Raw genomic sequence first — 23101 nt, 5'->3', positions numbered from 1 at the left:
TTAACCATAATTACTCGGACCCTGGATTTGCCGAATCGGTGCAGGTGGCAGCATATAGTTCTGCTGTGGCCTCTGCTGCTGACCCTGGGGACAATTCACCGCTCTATGTCCCACCTGTCCACATGTGAAACAACCACCGCTGCTATGCCTGCACTCGCCGAAATGTCGGTTATTACACCTACGGCAAAATGGAACTCGGCTTCGGCCACCATCACCTTGTCTCTGGCCTCGAGCACCTCCATAAAACCTACCTCCTCGTCCCTGTCCAGAGGTACTGAAACCACCACTAGACGAACTTGAACTAGCACCACCCCTCTTGAAGTTTTGCGTCTGGCGAGGCCCAAGCGACATTTGACCTTTCCCTTTGTCATCTTTCTTTTCATCACTGTCACTCGACATATTCTCAGAGTCCTCTATCCTCAACAGTATCTCATAGAATTCCTGGTAGGACTCACAGTGAGTAGTAGTCGCCATAGAACGCCATCTCTTCCTAGTGCCTAAACGGAAACGACGAAGCATCTCCGCCGGATTACCAGCGACGTCAGGATAGTAACGAGACAGATCAGTGAACTTCCGATAATACTCGTTAGCCGTCAACTTCCGCTGTTTCAACTCAGTGAATTCCTGTTTCTTACGATCAATATACTCAGGGGGTACAAATCTCCTCTGAAACACGTCCTTGAAAACATTCCAATCGGTCCTCTGAGCTAGAGTCAACCTATGAAGCTCCTGTTCCCACCAGGCTGCAGACTCCATCTCCAGAAACCATGAGGTTGTCTCGACCCACCTCTCCATAGGAAGGTTCCCCTGGTTATGCAACACACGGAAAGTCTTGTCTATGTGTTCCAACCAACGCTCTGCGCCTTCGTGACCCTCACTACCTTTAAACTTATCCAACTTCAGATTATACATAGTCTCCAGAGGAGTCCTCTAGGGAGGGCGCATCACTGTCTGAAGGGCTGTAGCAATAACTTCCCCCAACTGAGTAAGATCGGGGAAACTAGACTCATCAGAGTGACGTGGTTCCCGACGAGGCAGCATGATTCTGACAGAAGACACCAACTATTAGAATACTCACAAAGACACAGGACTGCCAAACCTGGCTCTGATACCAAGCTGACACACCCCGACCGAGATCAGGGCATGCTGGCCGTCACACGAAGGTGACGTAGCCATGTGCGCGTGCGGAAGCTATGAAGATAGTAATATAAAAGTACGAATAATTAAAAACTAGTATACAAAGTACTAAAACAAGTGCTAGTGTATGTGAGACACAATTCAGAGCAAGTCTACAACAGTCCAAAAGGAAAAGATACGACATAAATACACCCGAAGGTGACCCTACAATGGTGAGTGTCTGTCAGAAATGCCGGGACGCCCTCTGGGAAAAACCACCGAACTTGCTAGACCACTAGAACCTGGAGGGGCGCAAAAACAAAAGCGTGAGTGGGCAAAAACAAAGCTCTTTGAAAACTCTTTAGCAAAATACATTCTAACCCCTCGCCGTAAAACCTGTATACTTCCCAGAAAATGAACATATATACGTATGTATAGATATGTCAATCATGCTCCAAAATATGCCATTCATGCTCGAGAATATGCCACAACAGAATCTCATAATCAAATATAAATGCTCAAGCGTAATTCACATCAATAACATATAATCTAGCAGCCGGGAGTCATCTAACATGACCTGTACGGCTGCATATAGAGCTCCAATCTCAACTCAATACTGAATCTGCACACGAGTCGGAACCACCTAACGTGGTCTGTACGACAGGCTGGGTGTAATATATATATGTATGCTCTAGTGCTACGATCACGTGAAGCTGGGCGATAAATCGCGGGTCACCTACGAGTCAGAACCACCTAATGTGGTCTGTACGACAGGCTTTGCACCTAACTTGGATCCAAGGCGAGTATGCGGTGCTGGTGAACATACACGTGAAGGCTGTGCCCTGGCCTCGGGCGGGAGCACTAACACCGGGGGTGCAGATTATGAGCTCTCTAACATCTCAAACTACTACTGCATAACAACATGAATACCACTTACCTGTGCGTCCACAGCACCAAATACACATATATATATGTATGCCACTACTAATACATGCGATGATGCGTAAACGACATTCATATGATGCATGGCATAAAACAAATAACCTTTTCTATTTAATTTCTGGGAATATAAATGTATATAGGTATATACGGAAAACAAAAGCCCACTCACTAATAATTAGAAGGGTCGTAGCCCCCCTGCCTCGAGTGTGTACGCTCGTCCTCGGGATACGTATCACCTATACGCGAAATAGCTACGAAAACGTTAATTTAAAAGCACATAACTAACTTCTCGTAATAACTTCTCATACATTGCTCAAAATGGACAAATGAATATACCAACGTGCTCTACACAACCTCAGGATCACACCCATATTTTTAGAATAATTTTTGGACCCCGCACGCGCCCCCACGCGCGGCCACGTGCCATGCACACTGACGGCGTCAACTGACGCCGTCAGGAATATTCCGTTAAACTGACGGAATATTCCGTTAACCTTAACTGACGCCGTCAACTGCCGTTAGGAATATTCCGTTAACTTAACGGAATATTCCCCTTTCTTCTCCGGCGAGCCTCCGGCGCCGGCGACGGCGCCGGAAAACTAGGAAATTTTCAAACTTAGTTTTCTCCTTCGTTTTTCAACCATTTTTCACGATCTTTATACCAAAATGAAGCTTAGGACTAGTAGAATCACGTTAGACCACTTTTACAAGCTAAAACTCACTAGATCATACCTGCAACAACAATCCAAGTTCGGCCAACTTTGAACAGGACGATCCCAACGTCCAAACTCGTCCAACGAAACACTCCCAAGCTCCTGGGAACCTCACAAACACAACTACAAGCTTAGAATTTCCTAAAACAAGCTAGATTAGGTTTGCATGAACAGTGCTCAAATCGGCCATGGTGATATCGACTTGAAAATGATAGTTTCCTTACCTGAAAATGGTACCTCTGAACTCCTCTCAGCCTCACGAGCACGAGGGTGGTCTTGGTTTCTTGATTGGTGAAGGTTTGAGTATGTTTGTATGTGTGTCCGTGTGTTGAATGAAGCAGAAGAAGAAGAAGAAGAACTCGGGGAGAGAGAGAGAGAGAGAGACAGACAGAGAGAGACAAAGAGTGAGGGAAAGAGGGAGGGAATCCCGGGAAAGTGATAGTGTGTGTGTGTGTGTGGGTGTGATCCAATACATTCCACACCACACCAACAACCAATAACGTGACAAAAACGATCTAGGGGTAAAATCGTAAATTCATACGTACGTTTTAATAACCCCGGGACGGGATGTTACAATTTAAATGATGAAAGTATGGATAAAGAAAATTGAATAATACTTGCATTCCCCCTTGAAGAAATGAGCTCGCTCCTCCACTTTCAAGTGATGTATCTTTATCAAATAAATTTCTTAATCTTCATTTGAAGATCATTCTTACAAAAAACCATTCAAATCCGAGATCGTTTAGTCATCTAAATATATCAAATAAGTGAACGGTTCATCATTTATATGATACTTAATACCTATACCGTTGATTTATTTGAAACATTTGAAGGACGAAATGACTTCTAATTCAAATGATTTTTGTGAGAATGATTTTCAAATGAAGATTAAGAAATTGAATAGTTCCGATTATAAAATTTCTATGATGAAAATATGCTATTTATAAGTGTTGGAAATAAGTTCATTCTCCAAAAGAAAAATACAAGTATTATCCAAGAAAATTTGCTCCTGTTCAAATTTATTCGAAACAATATAGTTGGATGGTTTAAAGTGACATATTCCTCGTATAAAAATGAAAAGATTTTTTGTTAAAAAAAAAAAAAAGAAAGAAAAAGAAAAGAATTTGGATTTGATAAAAAAAATATAGATAAATTTGATCGCTAATTATCAGGGTAAATTACATTTTACCTCCTCAGGTTTCGGTGCAATTACAATCTTATATAACATCTTTAAAACATTTCAATCTCATACATTTATATTATTTTATTTCAGTTTCATACAACCGTTGAAAATCTGTTAAGTTAACCATTAAGTGATGACGTGGTAAATATGAAGTCCCCATTTGTGCTAACGTGACTACCACATTTGTGCCACGTGGTTAAACGCTTAATAAAAAAAATTTAAATATTAAAATAATTAATTAAAGAAAAGTAAATAAAAAAAACCAGAAATCCCCTTCGTCTTCCTCACCCGAGCTCACCCCTTTCTCCCATCCCCCATCACCCATCACCCATCACCCACCCCTTCCCCCATTTTGAACTCCCTCTCAAACCCCCCCAAAAAAAAAAAAAAAAAAAAAAAAAAAAAAACCCAAAAACCTATCTTCCCCGTCAAACACACCACCTCTCCCTAACCTCTGTCACCGTCTGGTTTTCCAATGATTCGACCTTCTTCTTCAACCACCCTTATCCAACCACCAAGCTCATGTTCAATTACAACGACATCAAGCCTCCTTGAATCGGAACTTCCAGCATTGACACCAAACCGAGCCGGATCTGCGCCACCAAGCCACATCCTGTCGTTGTTGTTGCCTGAAATCAGACCCACCTCATGCAATTCCTTCATGATAGGCAAGGCGCGTCTACATCGTGCGAGTTGGGGTGGGAAATATTTGGGGCTAAGGGTTGGTGATGGTAGAATGAAGATGAAGAAAGGAAATTATGAATAGAGAAAAGTGCAAAAGTGATGGGGGAAGGGGGTGAATCAGCCTGCGACCTGGGATGGGAAAATTTTGGGGCAAAAGATTGGTGATAGGATAAGGAAGATGATGAGATTTATGGTTAGAGAAAGGTGCAGAAGTGATGGGGGAAAATGGTGGAGCCATGGAGGGGATGAAGGGGTGGCTTAGGTAGAGAAGATGAAAAAAGGGTTTCTGTTTTTTTTTTTTTCTTTAATTAATTATTTTAATATTTTAAATTTTTTATTAAGGGTTAAGTCATGTGGCACAAATGTTGCAGCCACGTCAGCACAAATGGAAATCTTATATTTGCCACATCATCACTTAACGATAAACTTAACAGATTTTTTAACGATTGTATGAAATTAAAATAAAATAATACTAAATGTATGAGATTAAAATGTTTTAAAGATGTTGTATGAGGTTGTAATTGCACTGAAACCTGAGGGGGTAAAATGTAATTTACCCTAATAATTAGCAATCAAATTTATCTAGAGGAAACCTATTGGAGACAGGTACTCGCCCAGCAACTTGATTATCTTCTAGCCCAAGAGGATACCTATTCAGACAAAGGTCCAAGACAAGCTGGATGAGAGATGGAGACCAGAACACTAAACTTTTTTCATCGAAGGGCATCCGTTTGCCGAAGCAAGAACTGGATAGCATAATTGAAGGGCAATGATGGTGTTTGGTATGAGGAGGTATTGAGGGTGTGGTCACTAATTATTTTTCAAATATTTTCACCTCCAACCACCCTCTAGCTGATGGGGAAATTTTTGAAGCCATTGATAAACGTGTGACTGAGGATATGAATGCCTCTCTGATGCAGAAATTTGATCCCGGTGAAATTAAAAGGGCTGTCTTTCAGATGCAACCTTCGTCATCCCCTGGCCTCGATGGGCTCCTTCCTCTATTCTTCCAAAAATTTTGGAGTATAAATGGTGAAAATGTATCAAGAGCAATACTTTCTTTTCTAAACTCGGGCAATCATCTAAAGAAAGTGAACTACATCTACATCACCTTCATTCCAAGGGTTAAGACCCCGGAAGACATGTCTTAACTCCAGCCCATTAGCCTCTGTAATGTGGTTTTCAAAATTGCTTCATAGGTAATTGCAAACCGTCTCAAGCTAATTCTCCAGCATGTTATTTCCCATCACCAAAGCGTTTTCTAGGTCGACAAATCTTTGACAATATAATTCTTGCCACGGAGCTATCTCACTTTATGTTCAAGAGGCACAGGGGAAAAAAAGGTTTTTTATCCTTGAAACTCGACATAAGCAAGGCTTATGATCGAATTGAATGGGGATATCTGAGAAATGTCCTTCTGTGTCTAGGTTTTTGTAGCAAATGGACCAAATTGATTATGACTTGTGTCTAGACAATTTCATATGCATTTCTAATCAATGGTGTGCCAAGAGATTACCTCCACCCATCGAGAGGCTTACGGCAAGGAGACCTGTTGTCACCTTATCTTTTCCTCCTTTATGTCGAAGGTCTTTCGGCGTTGATTGCTAAAAAGGAACGTGATGGGCTCATCCATGGTATTTTGATTTGCTCCGATACTCCCCATATTAACCACCTCATATTTGCGGATGATAGATTTATATTCGCAAGAGCAACTGAAGATGAGTGCCACCAAATTAAGCTAATCCTTCACAAGTACGAACTTGCCTCGGGCCAAATGATCAACTTACAGAAGAGCGAAGTCTCTTTTAGCATAAACGTGAAGCGAAACTTGCAGGATTCTTTGGCCTCTAATCTGGGGGTGACACAGATGACGCAACATGACAAGTACCTAGGCCTCTTAACGTTTGTGGGAAGGAATATAGGCCAATGCTTCAACTTTATAAAAGAACGTCTCTGGAAGTGACTCCAAAACTGGAAAAGGAAGCTCTTAAGTTCGACGAGTCGTGAGATTCTGGTCAAAGTAGTGGCGCAGGCCCCCAGACTGCAACTCTCTTTTTGTTAGCGATCTTATCAATGCGCAAAGGAAATACTGGAGATCCGATGTTATAATGGCTTTATTCTCGGAATTTGAGGCCAACCTCATCCTCTCACTTCCCATTAGTGATCGTCTCCTGGAGGAAAGGCTTATTTGGCATTTGATAAGAAAGGATTATTCTCGGTTCATAGCGCTTACCATGTTGATCTTGATTTGACTACGGGAAAATTTAATCGAGCCTCTTCCTCTAGGGAGTCTCAACTTTCTCTGTTTTGGAAGAAGGTTTGGGGAGCAAAAGTCCCGCCAAAAGTCCAAATGAATGCGTGGCGCCTTTGTAAGGACATCATATCGTCCAAGTCCAACCTAGTCAAATGCCGCATTACTATTAATTCCCAGTGTGTGCTTTGTTGCAGTGAAGGTGAAACTGGCATCCATATCCTCCGCAACTATCTTTTTGCAGCCTGTGTGTGGAGCTTATCGGTTTTGGGCCGTCTACCCAGTGGCAATTTATCTCCCACGGTCGGTGAGTGGATGATATCTCTCTTTCCTATGTTGGATAAGTATATATTTGATTTAATCTTGATGCACTCCTATGCTATTTGGACTGCTCAGAATTCTATGCTTTGGTCTAGCAAATATGATCCTTCTAATGTCATGGTCCCTCGCACTTTCTCCTGGACGAGAATTTTCCACCTCATCTCTACTCCTACTTCTTCCCTTTGCCGCTTCCCGACCTCTCCAGGGGTAAAGTGGGTAAAGCCTAGGCCTAGCCTGCTGAAGCTAAATGTAGATTGAGTTTGGAATGCAAATCGCCTTGTTGGTAATTGCCTTATTAGTGGAATAGGGGGCGGTCCTCCGTGACTCGATAGGAAATTTTTTGGCAGGCTTATCTAAGTCTCTTCCTCATGTCCATTCCCCCCTCTTTACTGAAGCTTTAGCGGTCAGGAAGAGTCTTGCTTTGGCGTCTTCCAGGGGTTTTCAAAACATTGTTCTTGAGAATGATTCGCTCCAGATCACCCAAGCTCTTTGCGCTTCCTCGTTGGACCTCTCCGATATTGGTCTCATTGTTGAGGGTTCCAGAAAGATTTCTTCAGGGATCACTGGAATTTGTTTTACCCACATCAGGCGCCAAGCAAACAAAGTTGCTCATAGACTTAACCGCTACAGTCTCTCTTCCACCAGCCCTGGTCTTTGGTTTGAAGAATCACCCAATTTTATTTGAGATGTTTTACTTGAAGACTGTTTGTCTGAGGTCTGACTGCTCCTTTTGTTGTAATCCTATTTCCTCTCATCAATACATCTATCGCCTTTGTCTCAAAAAGATTGTCTTCCTTATTATGTTTTTTGTTTTTCCACACACCTCTTCATTTCTTAATTTGGACGTAGAATGCAATGTAATTAGCTTGGTTAGTCGAAGTGGACGCATGCACTAACAATGATTAGGTGGTAAAATACTATTACAGTTCATTATTCAAAAGAAAAAAAAGCCATTTCCTCTCGGCTCTCACATGAATTTGGTACAAAAAAGAGAGACCACTGATGCTAATCTATCCATTGATACAATAAATAAAAGGCAATTTAGCGTTCGATATGCAACATGCAGGTAAGGGTTACGGTAGCTTGGCCAGAAGAATCGACATTGTGTAATCGTCAATTTTTATACACAATTAGATAGTATGTATTTTTGTATATATAATAAGAAATCTCGTAATACTTATTTACAACATCTGCATAACTTTCATCGATTACACATAATGCTTGTTATTAGAAGAGCCTCAACATAATCACGTCAAGTTCATCCCAAAATTGAGATTATAAGGTAAGGGAAGAATTATATGTTTATATTAATTAGGTAATTGAAAAACTAACCCCACCTTTAATAATTACCGAGAAAAATATGACGACCGATCTGTTTATGCCATAGGTTAGATTCAACTTTCATTAATCACATGAACAAGATTACATTATCCCTAATCAAAAGGATTAAAGTGGAATATACATCTAGCTAGTATTGGCAACTGGTTTGACTAATGGTAACAAATTAACCCTACAGCGGGGCCCAAGGAATCCCAAAAAGGTTGAATTTCAGCGTGACACGTATCCCGGACGACACGTCGCTGGGTGGTCGATTGGCTGTTGCGTAAGAACAAACATACGAAATATGAACGGGGCCGTGATATAGAACAATGTTCATGATGCTTGTATAAATTGGACTCGTGATTTCTATCCTTCTCTCTTTCCAAAGGGAGAGAGAAGACCCTGCTCCTCCAATATTATTGTTTTTATTTATTTTTCTTTTTTTTTATTAATATTATTGTAGCCAATTAATCCAGAGAAATTAAGAGGGAAAAGGAGAAAGAATGGAGGGAAGTTGGAAGACGAACAGCCGCAGCACAAAAGGGAAGAAAGATGATCTTTATCATGTTATTCACAAGGTTCCTTCTGGTGATAGTCCTTATGTAAGAGCCAAACATGCTCAGGTTCGTCTCCAAGCCTAAATACTCTTTCAATTTAGTCGTTTTTCGTAACATAGCGATATAAAATCTAAACTACGAAAAAGAGAATTCGAAGTTTGGGTGTGTAAAAGCAGAACACACTACTGTAGCAAACTTGACGACGGCTAAGTCCGCGATCTAGTCTTTGGGGTTATCGTTGGTCAATTTTAAGCTGGTTCATGTCATAAAACCTAGGGCTGGAAAAAATTTCCGAAAATCCCAAACCAAACCAAAAAAATCCCGATTCCAAACCAAAAAAGTCCCAAACCAAAATTCCCGAAATTTTCGGGATCAAATACCAAACTGATCCCAAAATTTCGGTTGGGGATTCGATATTGTCTACTCAATCTTTCGGTAATCCCATACCAAATCGAAAATAAATAATATATATGATTATATATTTATATATGTATTATTATACATTTGAATTGTTGCTGACTACTAGTAGCAATATAATTGGTGTGGTCTAAGGTAGTAACCATAGCCCTTTATCACCACATTTGTCAGTATGAACCCCTCACAAATGTGTCTATTTCTTCAACACGAAATCAAAAAATTGTATTGTTAGTTTTCAAACATATATATTAGGTTTGTAACTTATTTTTTTGCTTTTGGGTTTGTTACCTATTTTATTTTGGTTGCATGTTAATTTAACTTGGTATAAATGATTACTATTTCAATTAGTATGAAATTTGGGAATACCAAACCATCCCGAAATACCGAAAATATTTCGGGATTCCCAAAAATTGGAAATACCGAAATTTTAGTTTGGGATTGATCTTCAAATTTCCATCTCGAAAATTTTTAGTTTGAGATCCCATACCAAACCACCCCTAATAAAACCCCTTATCTTGCTTTTGCCGGATATGATGAGTTTGATTAGTAGGGATTGAGTTTGAATTACAAGCTTAATTCCATGGCAAGATGTATTTTTCTTAGCTGCATATATTGCATTTTTATGTCGCACGTAAAACAAAAATACATCCTCATTACTATGATTATAACTTACGTGACGAAAAAAATAAATAGAAGAGAGATAGATCGCCAGCTATGCCTAAGTTTTTCTGCTTGCTTTGATGTATTATCCATCTTTAAAACTCTCTCATTTCTATCTGCTTTGTTGTTTTGCGCGCCCTTTAGGCTTGAGTCCAGCTGTTCCTCCAATTGCCATGGAGATTATAGTATTACCAAATCAAGCATTTTTGTTTTTGATGCTCCAATACTTCCTCAATTTTTCCCAATTCAAACACCTCAACAATTGAAAAATACATGATTGTATTTAACTTCATACACACTTTCTCTTTTCTCTTTTCCCAAATTCACAGCTGATTATTGCCTACCATGCAATCGAAATATCGACCTCGTTTTTCAATAATTTTATGGCTCTGTTTAATAATTAATTAGGTTGTTTATATGGGGTTAAGTGGTAAGTCAGATCTCAATGTCATTCACTGGTGTAAATCAGATCTCAAACATATAGTTAAACTATGTGGTAATTGATTACAAGATATGTATCTCCACCTAGGCAATAGTGAAGTTTCATCCATAATTAAATACATACTTTCGCTAAACCAAATAGCTTAATCATTAATAAATTTCGTGAAATAGTTAACTTTGGGCTCGTAGAATGTAGAACAATAGAAGTTGTATATATACGTGCGCAGCCAGTGTTTAAAATATTCATAAAATTGTTGATATTTTTGTCAAAATGTCCAAAAATTCAAGAATCGATATGGAAAGGAAGGGTGATATACCCACTCCATAACTTTCCATGTGGTCTAACATTCTAATAGATAAGAGTCCTGGGTTCGAAACTCATCATCCCCTTAATTATTGTAAGTTTCAAATCCTCCCCCTCCCTTTAATAATAATAAATTTGTAAAATAATAATAAAATAAAAAAAAGTTTTATATATACCCATCCAGTATAAATTTCCATAGTTTCCGTCAAAGGCAACCAATGTCGATATATCTATCAATATTTCTATAAATTTGCATATCGATACTTCCACCTATATTAATATTTTGAACACAGCAGATAGTGAATATTTTGCAATTTATCATAGAGATAAAAAAAAATACAATGTTCCAACCAATTTATCTAAGTTCATATCTGCGTACAAGATAGAAGTTTAAACCACTTCAAATGTTATATTAGGTATCCTAATTGATACTAAGGTATGCATGCAAATCCTCCCATAAGTTTTAACTCATTTTTTTTTTCTTTTTCTTTTTCTTTTCACAAAGGTAAAACCTAATTATACATATGTGCATTACGCCGAATGTCGACGGTCGTAATTAATTGCCTGAATATTTTTTCTTAACAACAAAAATCAATTCCTAGTATTTCTTTTTGACTGTCATAAAAATAATAGCAAGTGTTGGCCCACTTGATCTGGACCAGTCTGTGAAAAATAGGGAGAGAGTGACAGTTTCTTATATATATGGGCCTTTCCATGGGAGCCCAAATACTAGCCCAACTTTTTCATCCTTATCAAGCCCAATTTTTTTTTTGTGTAATATTTCAGCTAGTTGAAAAGGATCCGGAGGCAGCAATAGTTTTGTTTTGGAAGGCAATAAATGCAGGAGACAGAGTGGACAGTGCCCTAAAAGACATGGCTGTGGTGATGAAGCAACTGGACAGAACTGATGAGGCCATTGAAGCTGTCAAGTCCTTTAGAGGCCTTTGCTCCAAACAAGCCCAAGATTCACTTGATAATGTCCTCATTGACTTGTACAAGAAATGTGGCAAAGTTGAGGAGCAAATTGACTTGCTCAAGAGGAAGCTTAGGTTGATATACCAAGGCACCGCCTTCAACGGAAAACCAACTAAAATCGCCCGCTCTCACGGAAAGAAGTTTCAGGTTTCAGTTACACAAGAGACCTCGAGATTACTGGTATGTTACGCTGTCAATTGTCTTGATTCACAATTTAGTAACATGTTACATTAGTAATGTGACTTATCTGGATACATTTTACAGGGCAATTTGGGCTGGGCCTATGTGCAAAAGGGTAACTACATGATGGCGGAGGTTGTGTATTGAAAGGCCCAAATGATCAACCCTAACTCGAACAAGGCATGTAACTTGGGCATGTGCCTGATCAAACAAGGCCGACACAAAGAGGCCCGTTTGGTTCTCGAAGATGTGGTGCACAGTAGACTTCCAGGATCCGAGGTGAGCAAGTCGAGGAAACGGGCGGACGAGTTGCTAATGGAGTTGAGGTCTATGAATTGTTTGCCAGAGTCATTGGATGTATTGAGCATAGATGATGATTTTGTGAAGGGGCTTGAGCAGTTGATGAATGAATGGGGTCCGTTTAGATCTAAAAGGCTTCCCATCTTTGAAGAGATCTCTTAATTTAGAGATCAAGTGGCATGCTAATAGTGTTTCTCTAGTTGTTCATATGTAGATGTGTTAAAAATTGAAAGAGGTTTATGTTTAGTTAGGCCCAACAACAAAAAAGAGAAGCTTTGTTGTGTTGTGTGGGTAAATTAGAATAAGGTCCCTTTTGTACATAATGTGAGGGAGGTGATGCTTGTGTTGGAGAGAATTAAGTTGGTAATGAGAAAGTGAATTGAGAACCAACAATTTAGTGGTTCTATTTCGTATCCAAATCAGTGCTAGTCTTCCCAACAAAGTATTATGTTTTGGATGATACTTGACTCTTTACATAATATTACATCATTTTATCGTATTCAACTTCAAATTGTTCATTCTTTTTATATCAAGTCTTGAAAATTTTATTTAATTCAGTGACTGTTTAGCGATTCATATGTGTTGAACAAATCAATCGTTATGATGACAAGTCATATTTTTATGAATAATTGTTAGTATGTTTGATTTGTTTTGTCACTTAGTAGTATGGTCTAGTCACATTCCTCTCCACTTATAAATGAGAGGTCTTAGGTTCGATTCTCGCCAAAAGTGAATTTGAGTCAAATTATTATGGTTAGCCCATTTTTAGCTCATTGTAGATAATATTGTATGTATTAGAAAGAAAAAAGAAGACATAATTTATATGGATAACTAAACAGCCTTTGAATTGAATAATTTTTTGTAATAATACTTGCATGAGGCATCTCCTCCTTCAGGATAATCTTCAATCAAAATTAATATATTGAATGGTTTCGATTATAAAATTTAAACGATGAAGATACGTTATTTGCAAGTGTGTATTAAAAAAAAAGAATTAATTTATATGAATAACTAAATAGCCTCTAAATTGAATAAAGTTTTTGAATAATACCTACATTTCCTCCATGGGATAATCTTCAAATCAAAATTAAGACATTGAACGGTTCCAATTATGAAAATTTTTACGATAAAGATACATTATTCACAAGTGAAAGAATAAGCTCATCCCACAAAGGGGGAATGCAAGTATTATTTAAAATGTTTGTGTAAAGGATATTTAAATGATAAACGTATGGATAAAGAAAATCGAATAATACTTGTATTCTCCCTTGAAGAAATGAGTTTGCTCCTCAATTGCAAATGACATATCTTTACCAATAAAACCCTAAACTTGAAGATCATCTCTACAAAAAAAACATGCAATAGGAGATCGTTTAGTCATCTAAATGTATCAAATAAATGAGCGGTTCATCATTAATATGATACTTAATACCTACACCTTTGGTTATTTGATACATTTGAATGACTAAACGATCTCCAATTCAAATGATTTTTGTAAGAATGATTTTCAAATGAAGATTAAGAAATTGAACATTTCCGATTATGAAGAATGATTTTCAAATGAAGATCAAGAAATTGAACATTTCCGATTATGAAATTTATATGATGAAAATACTTTATTTGTAAGTGGAGAAATATGTACATTCTCCAAGAGGGAATACAAGTATTCTCCAAGAGAATTTGCTCGGGTTCAAACATTCATACAAATTTGGAGCAATGGTCCCTAAACTAAAATTTCATGACCATTGGTCTCTTAACTCATCAAAATATGCAGTTATGGTCATTTTTGTTAACTCCGTTAGAATTTCATCAAAATGAGTTATGTTGGAAGAACCAGTACTATAATTGGGTTAAAGTTAAGGGATCATTGCTCCAATTGAGTTAAAGTTGAGGGACCATTTCTACAGTCAGGTTAAAGTTGATGCACCATTGCTACAATTTTTTCTCATTTAGTTTTTCATATTTGCCTTTCGATTCAATCTTATGTGCATGACATGTGACTCATTTTGACGAATATTTGCCTTTCTCATTTAGTTTTGGAAAAACTAATGAAAATGGCTTAAAAACTTTGAGTTTTAACGATAAGAACAAAATAAAGGGTAAAGTGAATAATACCAGGATTAACATTTTAGTGTAAAAATATGGTTTTTCATTAAAGTGAACAGTACCGGAAGCTTTTTGTTAAAGTTCCCTTTAGTTTTTCATATTTGTCTTTCGATTCAGCCTCATGTGCGTGATATGTAACTCATTTTGACGAAAGTTCTAACGGAGTTCATAAAAATGACTATAGTTGCACGTTTTAAGGAGTTAAGAGACAAACTAATCATGGAATTTTAGTTGAGATGACTATTACTCTAATTAGGCTAAAATTGAGAAAACATTGTTACAATTTCCTCTATTATTAAACATATCCTTATTTTCCGGTCAGCGTGGGCAGGCGTGACCCAACCTACCCACCACATAAACGGTTTCCTCCTCACTTGTCACTTCACCTTTGCATTCTTAAATTCCACCAATCCTTCACACTTTCCTCCTCAAAACGCTGATACAATGGCGGCCAAAGAACCAGAGATTATCAGGGATAAGGACCAGATGAGGAGGTGGTCACGCGCCATGAGAGCCCAAGGCAAGACCATCGGATTAGTACCCACAATTGGCTACCTCCACGAGAATTTGCTCGGGTTCAAACATTTCATACGAATTTGGAGCAATGGTCCCTAAACTAAAATTTTATGATTATTAGTCTCTTAACTCATCAAAACGTGCAACTATGGTCATTTTCGTTTTTCGTTACCTCTGTTAGAATTCGATCAAAATGAGTTATGTTGGAAGAACTAATACTATAGTTGGGTTAAGGTTGAGGGATCATTGCTGCAATTGAGTTAAAGTTAAGGGACCATTTCCATAGTCAGGTTAAAGTTGATGCACCATTACTACAATTTTTCGCATTTAGTTTTTCATATTTGCCTTTCGATTCAGCCTCATGTGCGTGACATGTGACTCATTTTGACGAAAGTTCTAATGAAGTTTATAAAAATAACTATAGTTGCACGTTTTAAAGAGTTAAGAGACAAATTAGTCATGGAATTTTAGTTAAGATGACCATTACTCTAATTAAGTTAAAATTGAGGGATTATTGTTACAATTTTCTCTATTATTAAACTATCCTTATTCCGGTCAGCTTAGGCAGGCGTGACCCAACCTACCCGCCACATAAACGGTTTCCTCCTCACTTGTCACTTCACCTTTGCTTTCTTAAATTCCACCAATCCTTCTCTCTTTCCTCCTCAAAACGCTGATACAATGGCGGCCAAAGAACCAGAGATTATCAGGGACAAGGACCAGATGAGGAGGTGGTCACGTGCTATGAGAGCCCAAGGCAAGACCATCGGATTAGTACCCACAATGGGCTACCTCCACGAAGGACACGTTTCCCTCATCCGAGAAGCCCGCACCCACGCCGACGTCCTCGCCGTCTCGATCTACGTGAACCCGGGTCAGTTCGCCCCCTCCGAAGACCTCTCCACATACCCGTCCGATCTCCACGGCGACATCCGGAAGCTCACACAAATTCCCGGCGGCGTCGACGTCGTCTTCAACCCCCACAACCTGTACGACTACGGAGGAAGCACGGACGCAAGCGCACGTGCGAGTAATGGGGCGGTTAAGAGCGGCGGCTGCGAAACGGTGTCGTGCTTGGAGGACAAGGGGGTGGGGCACGAGACGTGGGTTAGGGTCGAGAGGTTGGAGAAGGGGATGTGCGGGCGGAGCAGGCCGGTGTTTTTCAGAGGGGTTGCGACGGTTGTGAGCAAGTTGTTTAATATCGTGGAGCCTGATGTTGCGGTGTTTGGGAAGAAGGATTATCAACAATGGCGGATAATTCAGCGGATGGTGAGTTCCTGTTCAATTTTTTGAGCTCCATTTTCAATCGGTTTTGCGAATTCTACGAAATGTATGATGAAATCTATTTTCGTGGAATTTTCGCCGCGCCATAAGCTTCTAGAAGTTAATGAATTGGAGCATGAAAGTGTAAAACTTTGAAAGATTTTGTCGGAAAAGTGATGGCCAAGACATGATTTAGTACCTCTTGTCTTGTCGCTACTTTTTCAATTGCATCCAATTTTTGTCTTTGTTGTTTGCATTCTGTTTAGTGTTTGAATTCGAGGACGTGTGTATGTCAACTTCCGTTAAATTCTTGTACGAAATTGTCACTTTTGCGGCACATGGGAGGATATATTTTGATGGACTTCATGTAAGAAATGACAAAATGTTCGGTGTGAGAACTTATTGTGTGAACCTGATGCCAATGTTGTGTTCATTGAGGATTTGAGTTGCTTGCGGTAATTGAATGGATAATTGTTGCAGATCATATATTTCGGGTTTGGGTTAAAACCGGTTTCAAAAACTTTGTTTGCTTTACTGTTGGCCATTTCAAACCTAATTGCTGCAGTAGTTTTAGACATGACATATTTTGATTAGATGATGTTTAGCCACATTTGTAGGAAGCTGCTTATTGATTATCGCTCTCTTTGTATTTGTACAGGTTCGAGATCTCGATTTTTCCGTTAGAGTGATAGGTTCTGAAATAGTGCGAGAAGACGATGGCCTGGCAATGAGTTCACGCAATGTGCGCCTCTCACCTGAAGAACGGGAAAAGGTTTGCAACTGCATTTAGCCTTTCTCATTATTTGCGAATATAGAACTTGAGTTGTGCAGCGTTCTTGCTCTAGCAGTGTCTTCTGTTCAAGTATTAGTGTGTTATTTTCGGTGATATGCAGGCACTGTCTATAAGCAAGTCATTGTCAGAAGCTAGATCTTCTGCAGAAAAGGGACAAGTTAATTGTAAAGAGTTGAGAGACTTGGTCATCCAAGCGATTAGTGAAGCCGGTGGAAGAGTTGATTATGCTGAGGTGAGCGTCGTAGAATGAACTTGTTTTACTGCATTGGCTTTTCATATAGCTCTGCATTTTAAAACCCCTATATGAAAGAATCTGTACCTTCGTTTTTCTTGTATTAATTTGTTCCTCCTTTCCGGGAGACGGCTTGTAAGCTAATTTTTCAGCAAACTTAACGAAGCTTCGCTCGAAATTTCTAATTGTTTGTGAATTATGCGGCCAGATTGTCGACCAAGAAAGCTTGGAGTCGGTAGAAGAGATCAGAAGGCCTGTTGTGTTCTGTGTCGCTGCCTGGTTTGGAAAGGTTCGACTGATCGACAACATGGAGATCAACATATGACCATTGTCTTGGTACTTCGTACTTCATATACATAGAAGAATGTCGAAAAACTTGGACTCGTTTTTCTGTTTGGCAAAAGCCATTTTCATACATTATTCTCAAGGGACATTTCCCTTCGTGTTTTCGATTCTCAATTGAAGGCGAAAAGGAACACATTTCCTTCACCTTTCATTTGCAAATTCGACACTTCTCACTTGTTGAATATCAAATCTAGAAACACTCACAGTTGTTTTGCCAAATCAGTCACAAAGTGCTACAACATAAGTTCCACGGAACAAAAGGAATCAAAGAGCGATTCACACTTCCGAGCGGGCCTATTATAGAAAGAATTCACGAATACAAGCTATACAAACGGTCTTACGATACAAAATATAGCGGAAAGTAGGATGTGCCAAAAATAATTATACGTAGACCAGAAATCAGCGCGACGAATGAACGTCATCCAGTCTGCAGTAAGAGTCTATGGACACATCAGCATTTGAAGCCATTGCACACGGATAGAACGATGATGAGAATCAGTGCGATTAAGATTCCCAAAACTATCAGCTTGACCTTCATGTTCTGCAACCACATCTTCCTCCTCATCTGGGTCCCCTGCTGCCTGAAATCTTGTGCCTGCATCACCCAAATCAATCAGTAACACATAATACAGAAGAAAATTAATGGAACTGAAACAAAATGCACAACCAACAAAAGATAAAGATAACTACTCTAACCCTACAGCGACTAAGGGTTTACTGGTGCTAAGTAATTGACTCGGCTATGGCAGGGTACAATAAAAATGACAACGGTCGCTAACCTGTGAGCGGAGGTTCTCTGTTTTATCCACCAGAAGTTCAATCTTCTCCCCACGATCAAGAACCTGCAAAGCACATAATCAATCAAATAACGTCGAACCACATTACTCCCAATCTCTAAAATTTTATTACTGAATATCAATCCCGCAAAAAAATGTCCACAAGAAATAGATATCTAACTAAACAAAGGTTTTTTTTTTTGTACATACAAATAGTCACAAGGCCTTACCTTCTCGATATTTTCCATCATAACTCCTTTGACTTCGGAAACCTGAGCTTTCACTTTTGCAAGCTTGCTGATCTCTTCGGGATGATCCACACAGTATTGCATGTGCTCCTTCAGTTTGGACCTATATATTGCCACCAAAATTATGGGATTAGAAGGACTTCATAGGAAATCGCAAGAGCATTCAATTCAATGAATGGAAAACAAAAAAACAACAATACCCAAATTCCTTGTTCAGGCTATTTGCAACTGCTGTTGCAGCTTTTCCCCCACCATATCTACCGGTAAAATCCTCCTTGATCCGCTCAAGGAAGGCAATCGGAACTTGTCGACCAACCGCCTCAACTGCGACTACACAATATGCTGTAGCATCGAATGAGTAAAGTTAGTTCAACTCCTATAGACATAAATGTATCAAACTTTAAAGAGTAGAGCGAAACAAAAATGAATAAAAAGATACCCATCATCCAACTACGTGTAATGTATAAAAACTAAATATCCATGCAACTACTTATAAAAACTGAAATGTTTTGCCACTGAAAAGTAATTTCAGGCAGCTCTTTCTTCTTTTTTTTTGTTTTTTTTGGTCGAAAACTTAAATTCATTACACAAAGGAAGGGTTACATGGAGCCAACCAAAGGGATGCTGGAAACCAATAAACATTGGGAGAAACCAAACACACATAAGCCCAACCCAATAAGCAGATAGACATAACAGAACCCTAAATCCTATCGTCCAAGAGCAGTAAACAACTGCCGCCGCCGCCGCCATGAACACCTTGCCAGCAGTCACCAAGGCAGCCACACTGGAGAAAACGACTGAGTGAACAATTGAACCAAGACATCATAGCACAAAAGTTACAAACCCATAACCAAATGAGCACCGCAACTAAAATTCGTCACAGAAATGCCAATCCGAACGATAGCCACCGAATCTAGATTACCTTCACCAAACCCTGCAAGTATATACAAATACAGTAACAGATGGAAGAGTGGTGAGGCTAAGGGGTATGTGAAATACCCCTACTTTGGCAGAAGCCAAAGAATCCGGCATGCCGGTTGGGGTAGGGGCAATGAAAAACAAAAATGGATTTGGCCACCATCTTCAGCTCGTCGCTCGTGGATTTGAGCAATAGTTTGGGGTGTGGATGAATTATGAGGGTGGGTGGTAGAGGGAAGAGATGGAAGAGGATGGAGGCTTGGGTTTGAAAAGGGGTGATACCATGATACATATATAGGAGGGGTGGAAAACAGAGGAAAATAAGACAGCAAAAACTGGCAATAAAAGCCGGGTAAGCGGCGAAGAACGCTGAGCCCACATACCACCAACTCTCAAACCAGCAGAGACGATTGAGAGCAGAATGCGGGGAATAAAAAAGATGAAAGGGGGGGAAAAGAGGGGGACAAAGAGACAGGAGGAAGGAGGAAGGGGAAAAGAGGGGGGCAAAGAGGGGAAAAGTTTTTTTTTTGTGGGGGGGGGGGGGGGGGGGGGGGGGTTGTGGGGGAAAGGGGAAGGAAACGGAAGGAAGGGAGGGAGCTAGGTTGTAGTAAGTAGGAGAGGCAAAGAAGAAGGGAAGAAAGGAGGAGGTATCTAGCTGCCTCCGACCCCAAGCAAGAGCAAGGGGCTTCAAAAACTCAAGGTTCTGGTGCAAGCATTCATGTCAGAGAAATGATCTTGACAGATTAATTAATAAGAGCTGTTCACAGTGGCCGATCATGGTACTCCATTTCCACAGGTTCCTTAAAGTGAGACAATTCATGTTCAACTTCTTCAACTAATTATGTTTTGGTAATGTTGACAAACTTGGTAGAAACATACATACCAATAAACAACAATGCTATTCTTACCATGTATTCATATCATCGCTCAATAGAAATGGGACTCACATGTGTTGGTGGCCCTAATTCTAATAGAGAGATGATACAAATGATGGTATAAATAGATAGTAAGTATAGCATTACTCAACAATAAAACATTAATTCAGATTTGACGATTAATGACTTTCTTGCCATATTTCCTATAGCATAATCTGGTAATTACAAAAAAAGTAGAAGCTAAAATACCGTACTCATTCAACTTATTTCAGCTGAGAGTTTTTTCGTTGGTTAAATCTGAAAACAAGGAACACTTTGAATTTTTGAAAGCCATTAGAATGCACAAGTGAATAAGCTTTACAAAACCAGATGAGACACAAAGCCATGCTCATCAGGCTTGCAGAATATTTTTGAGAAAGCTACAACTAACATAATTCGGATACAATAATATTTATTAACTGAATCCTGAAAAACAAATACCCAAATAAAAACTTCAATCGTGAATTTTATTTCTCTCATATCAGGAACCAATCAACACTCATATCAAACGAATCAATTTAAGTTCACAACAGCAGGTTACGAGGTTTACTTTTACCAATTTTTTTCCTTTTCACAGCACAAACTTTGACTCTATCATTCTCCACAAACATATTCTCACCTACCAAACAGCCTAACAAAATCCGAGAAAAACGCACAAGAAATTACGAGCCTGAGAATCTATACGAATCTTATCCTACAGCCTCAAAGCCAGAAAAATCTATGCCAATCGACCTAAAAATAAATGATTTTCCAAAAATAGCATAGAAACATGGAGGCAATCCAAATCGAGCAAAATTAGCGGATCAAATCCATGACCAAGACGCGGATCGGACCGGAAACTAAAAACATAAATCAGAAAAGATCTGATGAGAGAGAGAGGAATTACTGAAGCCATTATCGACGAGGTAGTTGAAGGTGTGGCCGTCGCAGTTGTAGGTGAACTTGTTGTTGGTGGCCGGAAGTTTCTGGAGGCACTGGGAGGCTATGCTGGTGAAGTTTCCGGTGAATTCCGTGTACTCTGCGAGGACCACCGTGCCGCGCGCCACGAAGCTGTAGATCAACGACTGCTGCCCCATCGATTCGATCCCCGAACCCTAAACCTAGGATAGAGAGAGTGGAGGTTTCGGTTGCGGATTAGAGAGAGAGAGAGGGCGGAGGTTCTGAGGGTTAATTTTTGTTGCAGAGAGAGAAGCAAAGTCGCGGTGGTTTTATCGTGATGAGAGAGAGAGAAAGAGAGAGAGAGAGGAGTTTTGCCTAGATGAGAAGCTAGGTAGCGACGGGGTCTTTGTTGTGAATTTGTTAAGCTACCCTCCAACTTTAGAGTAAATAACGAAAATGCCACGCAGTTTCTGAGCTGCGGTTGAATTTTGAAGTTTTTGGAAGCATCTGAATGGTCGTTTCTACCAAAGTCAAGGAGACGCACATAGGCCCCCACTAGAATGTTCAAAACTCTTTCAAATCAAAGGACCTCATCCAACACGTTTTTCTTTCTTTTACTTTTTTCTTAATTTTGAACTCTTTTTTTATTTACTAAAGTAATGTTGACGAACGGAGATAATTTTCGTATGCGGAACATGTGATCAAATTTGTGCGATCATTTAATAATAAATTGATACGTTGTCGTAAGTGGTAGAATTAATCAAAATACAAGAGAAAGTTTGTATGCATTTAAGAAAAAAGGTGAGACCAAATAAGGTAGCTGGTTGCACTACCCTTTTTTTTTCAAAAAATAAAAAAAATGAAAACGAAAGCTCAATAGTTAAACCTTGTAAACTATAAGCCTTGGATAATTTTGTTAATATTAAGTGCTGTCATTCATTAATGTCGAGTACTCCTGAATATTAAAGAAGATTACTGCCCAATTAAGTACTTATAATTTTGAGTTGACATCCAAGTGATGGTCCACCAACCAGGTTGCATTTCAATGGAAACATATGACCTAAGCACTAATTTCCTCAAGTGAAACCTAAAAACTGCCCCCAATTATTCATTAATATCAGCCCAAACTTTTTTTATGATCATCATATTTTTAAGGGTTTGTATTACAAATGGTTTCTGAAATTGAACAAACTCATCACTTTGATCCTTCAATTTGAAAATCAATCAATATCTTCATTGAAATTCATTATTGCACATTGATGTGATCCTTACAGTCAAAATCCAATAAATTTTCTGTTATGATGACATCCTACATAGCCAAGAACTTGGTGCTGCATAGACAAATTAAAAAGTAATTTTTTTAAATTAAAACAAACGAAATGAAATATTTGAAAAACTAAATCAACCAAAAAAAAAAAACCCAGTCAACATCTTTCCCAATCCCCATCCGCCTCTATCTCTCTCCCCCCCCCCCCCCCCCAAAAAAAACAATGTCATAACATCAAAAAACTTGGGCAAACTTTTTAATGTAGCGACTGTAATCCCTTCTAAAAGGTATAAACTGAGATGCTGGATATTTTTGCTTGTAATGCTCTGTGGTGGAACAAAAAAACATTTTTTTTTTCAAAAAGTCTCAACGTCCTCGTTGAGGGTCGCTCTGCGAGACGCCCAGCAGTCTCTAACTTGGTCTTCGAATCGTAAGTTTAAGCCCGTTCCCAGCTTTTGCCTCGCTCTCAGGTTGGCCCTT

The 23101-nt window shown here is 39.2% G+C and overlaps 3 protein-coding genes and 1 pseudogene across 3 annotated transcripts; 2 read left to right on the top strand and 2 right to left on the bottom strand.

Moving 5' to 3' along the window:
• LOC137728360 (uncharacterized) lies at positions 1-795 on the bottom strand. Its single transcript, XM_068467170.1, has 2 exons — positions 534-795; positions 1-413 (listed from the first exon to the last, which is right to left on the bottom strand). The coding sequence occupies exons 1-2, from the start codon at positions 793-795 to the stop codon at positions 1-3; spliced, it is 675 nt and encodes a 224-aa protein (XP_068323271.1).
• Positions 796-8892: 8097 nt separating this feature from the next.
• On the top strand, positions 8893-12882 carry LOC137729834 (protein SULFUR DEFICIENCY-INDUCED 1-like; annotated as a pseudogene).
• A 2695-nt stretch (positions 12883-15577) lies between these two features.
• Positions 15578-17763, top strand: LOC137727868 (pantoate--beta-alanine ligase-like). The gene is made up of 4 exons (XM_068466705.1): positions 15578-16255; positions 16908-17021; positions 17143-17274; positions 17483-17763. The coding sequence occupies exons 1-4, from the start codon at positions 15668-15670 to the stop codon at positions 17597-17599; spliced, it is 951 nt and encodes a 316-aa protein (XP_068322806.1). The 5' UTR covers positions 15578-15667; the 3' UTR covers positions 17600-17763.
• A 38-nt stretch (positions 17764-17801) lies between these two features.
• On the bottom strand, positions 17802-21696 carry LOC137727869 (putative vesicle-associated membrane protein 726). The gene is made up of 5 exons (XM_068466706.1): positions 21362-21696; positions 18844-18985; positions 18626-18746; positions 18399-18461; positions 17802-18214 (listed from the first exon to the last, which is right to left on the bottom strand). The coding sequence occupies exons 1-5, from the start codon at positions 21549-21551 to the stop codon at positions 18071-18073; spliced, it is 660 nt and encodes a 219-aa protein (XP_068322807.1). The 5' UTR covers positions 21552-21696; the 3' UTR covers positions 17802-18070.
• Positions 21697-23101: the final 1405 nt, after the last annotated feature.

The sequence above is a fragment of the Pyrus communis genome, chromosome 3 (assembly GCF_963583255.1).
Source record: "Pyrus communis chromosome 3, drPyrComm1.1, whole genome shotgun sequence".
In the NCBI taxonomy this organism is placed as follows: Eukaryota; Viridiplantae; Streptophyta; class Magnoliopsida; order Rosales; family Rosaceae; genus Pyrus; species Pyrus communis.
The sequence above is the reverse complement of the archived record's forward strand: the minus strand, read 5'-3'. Positions and strand labels throughout refer to the sequence as shown.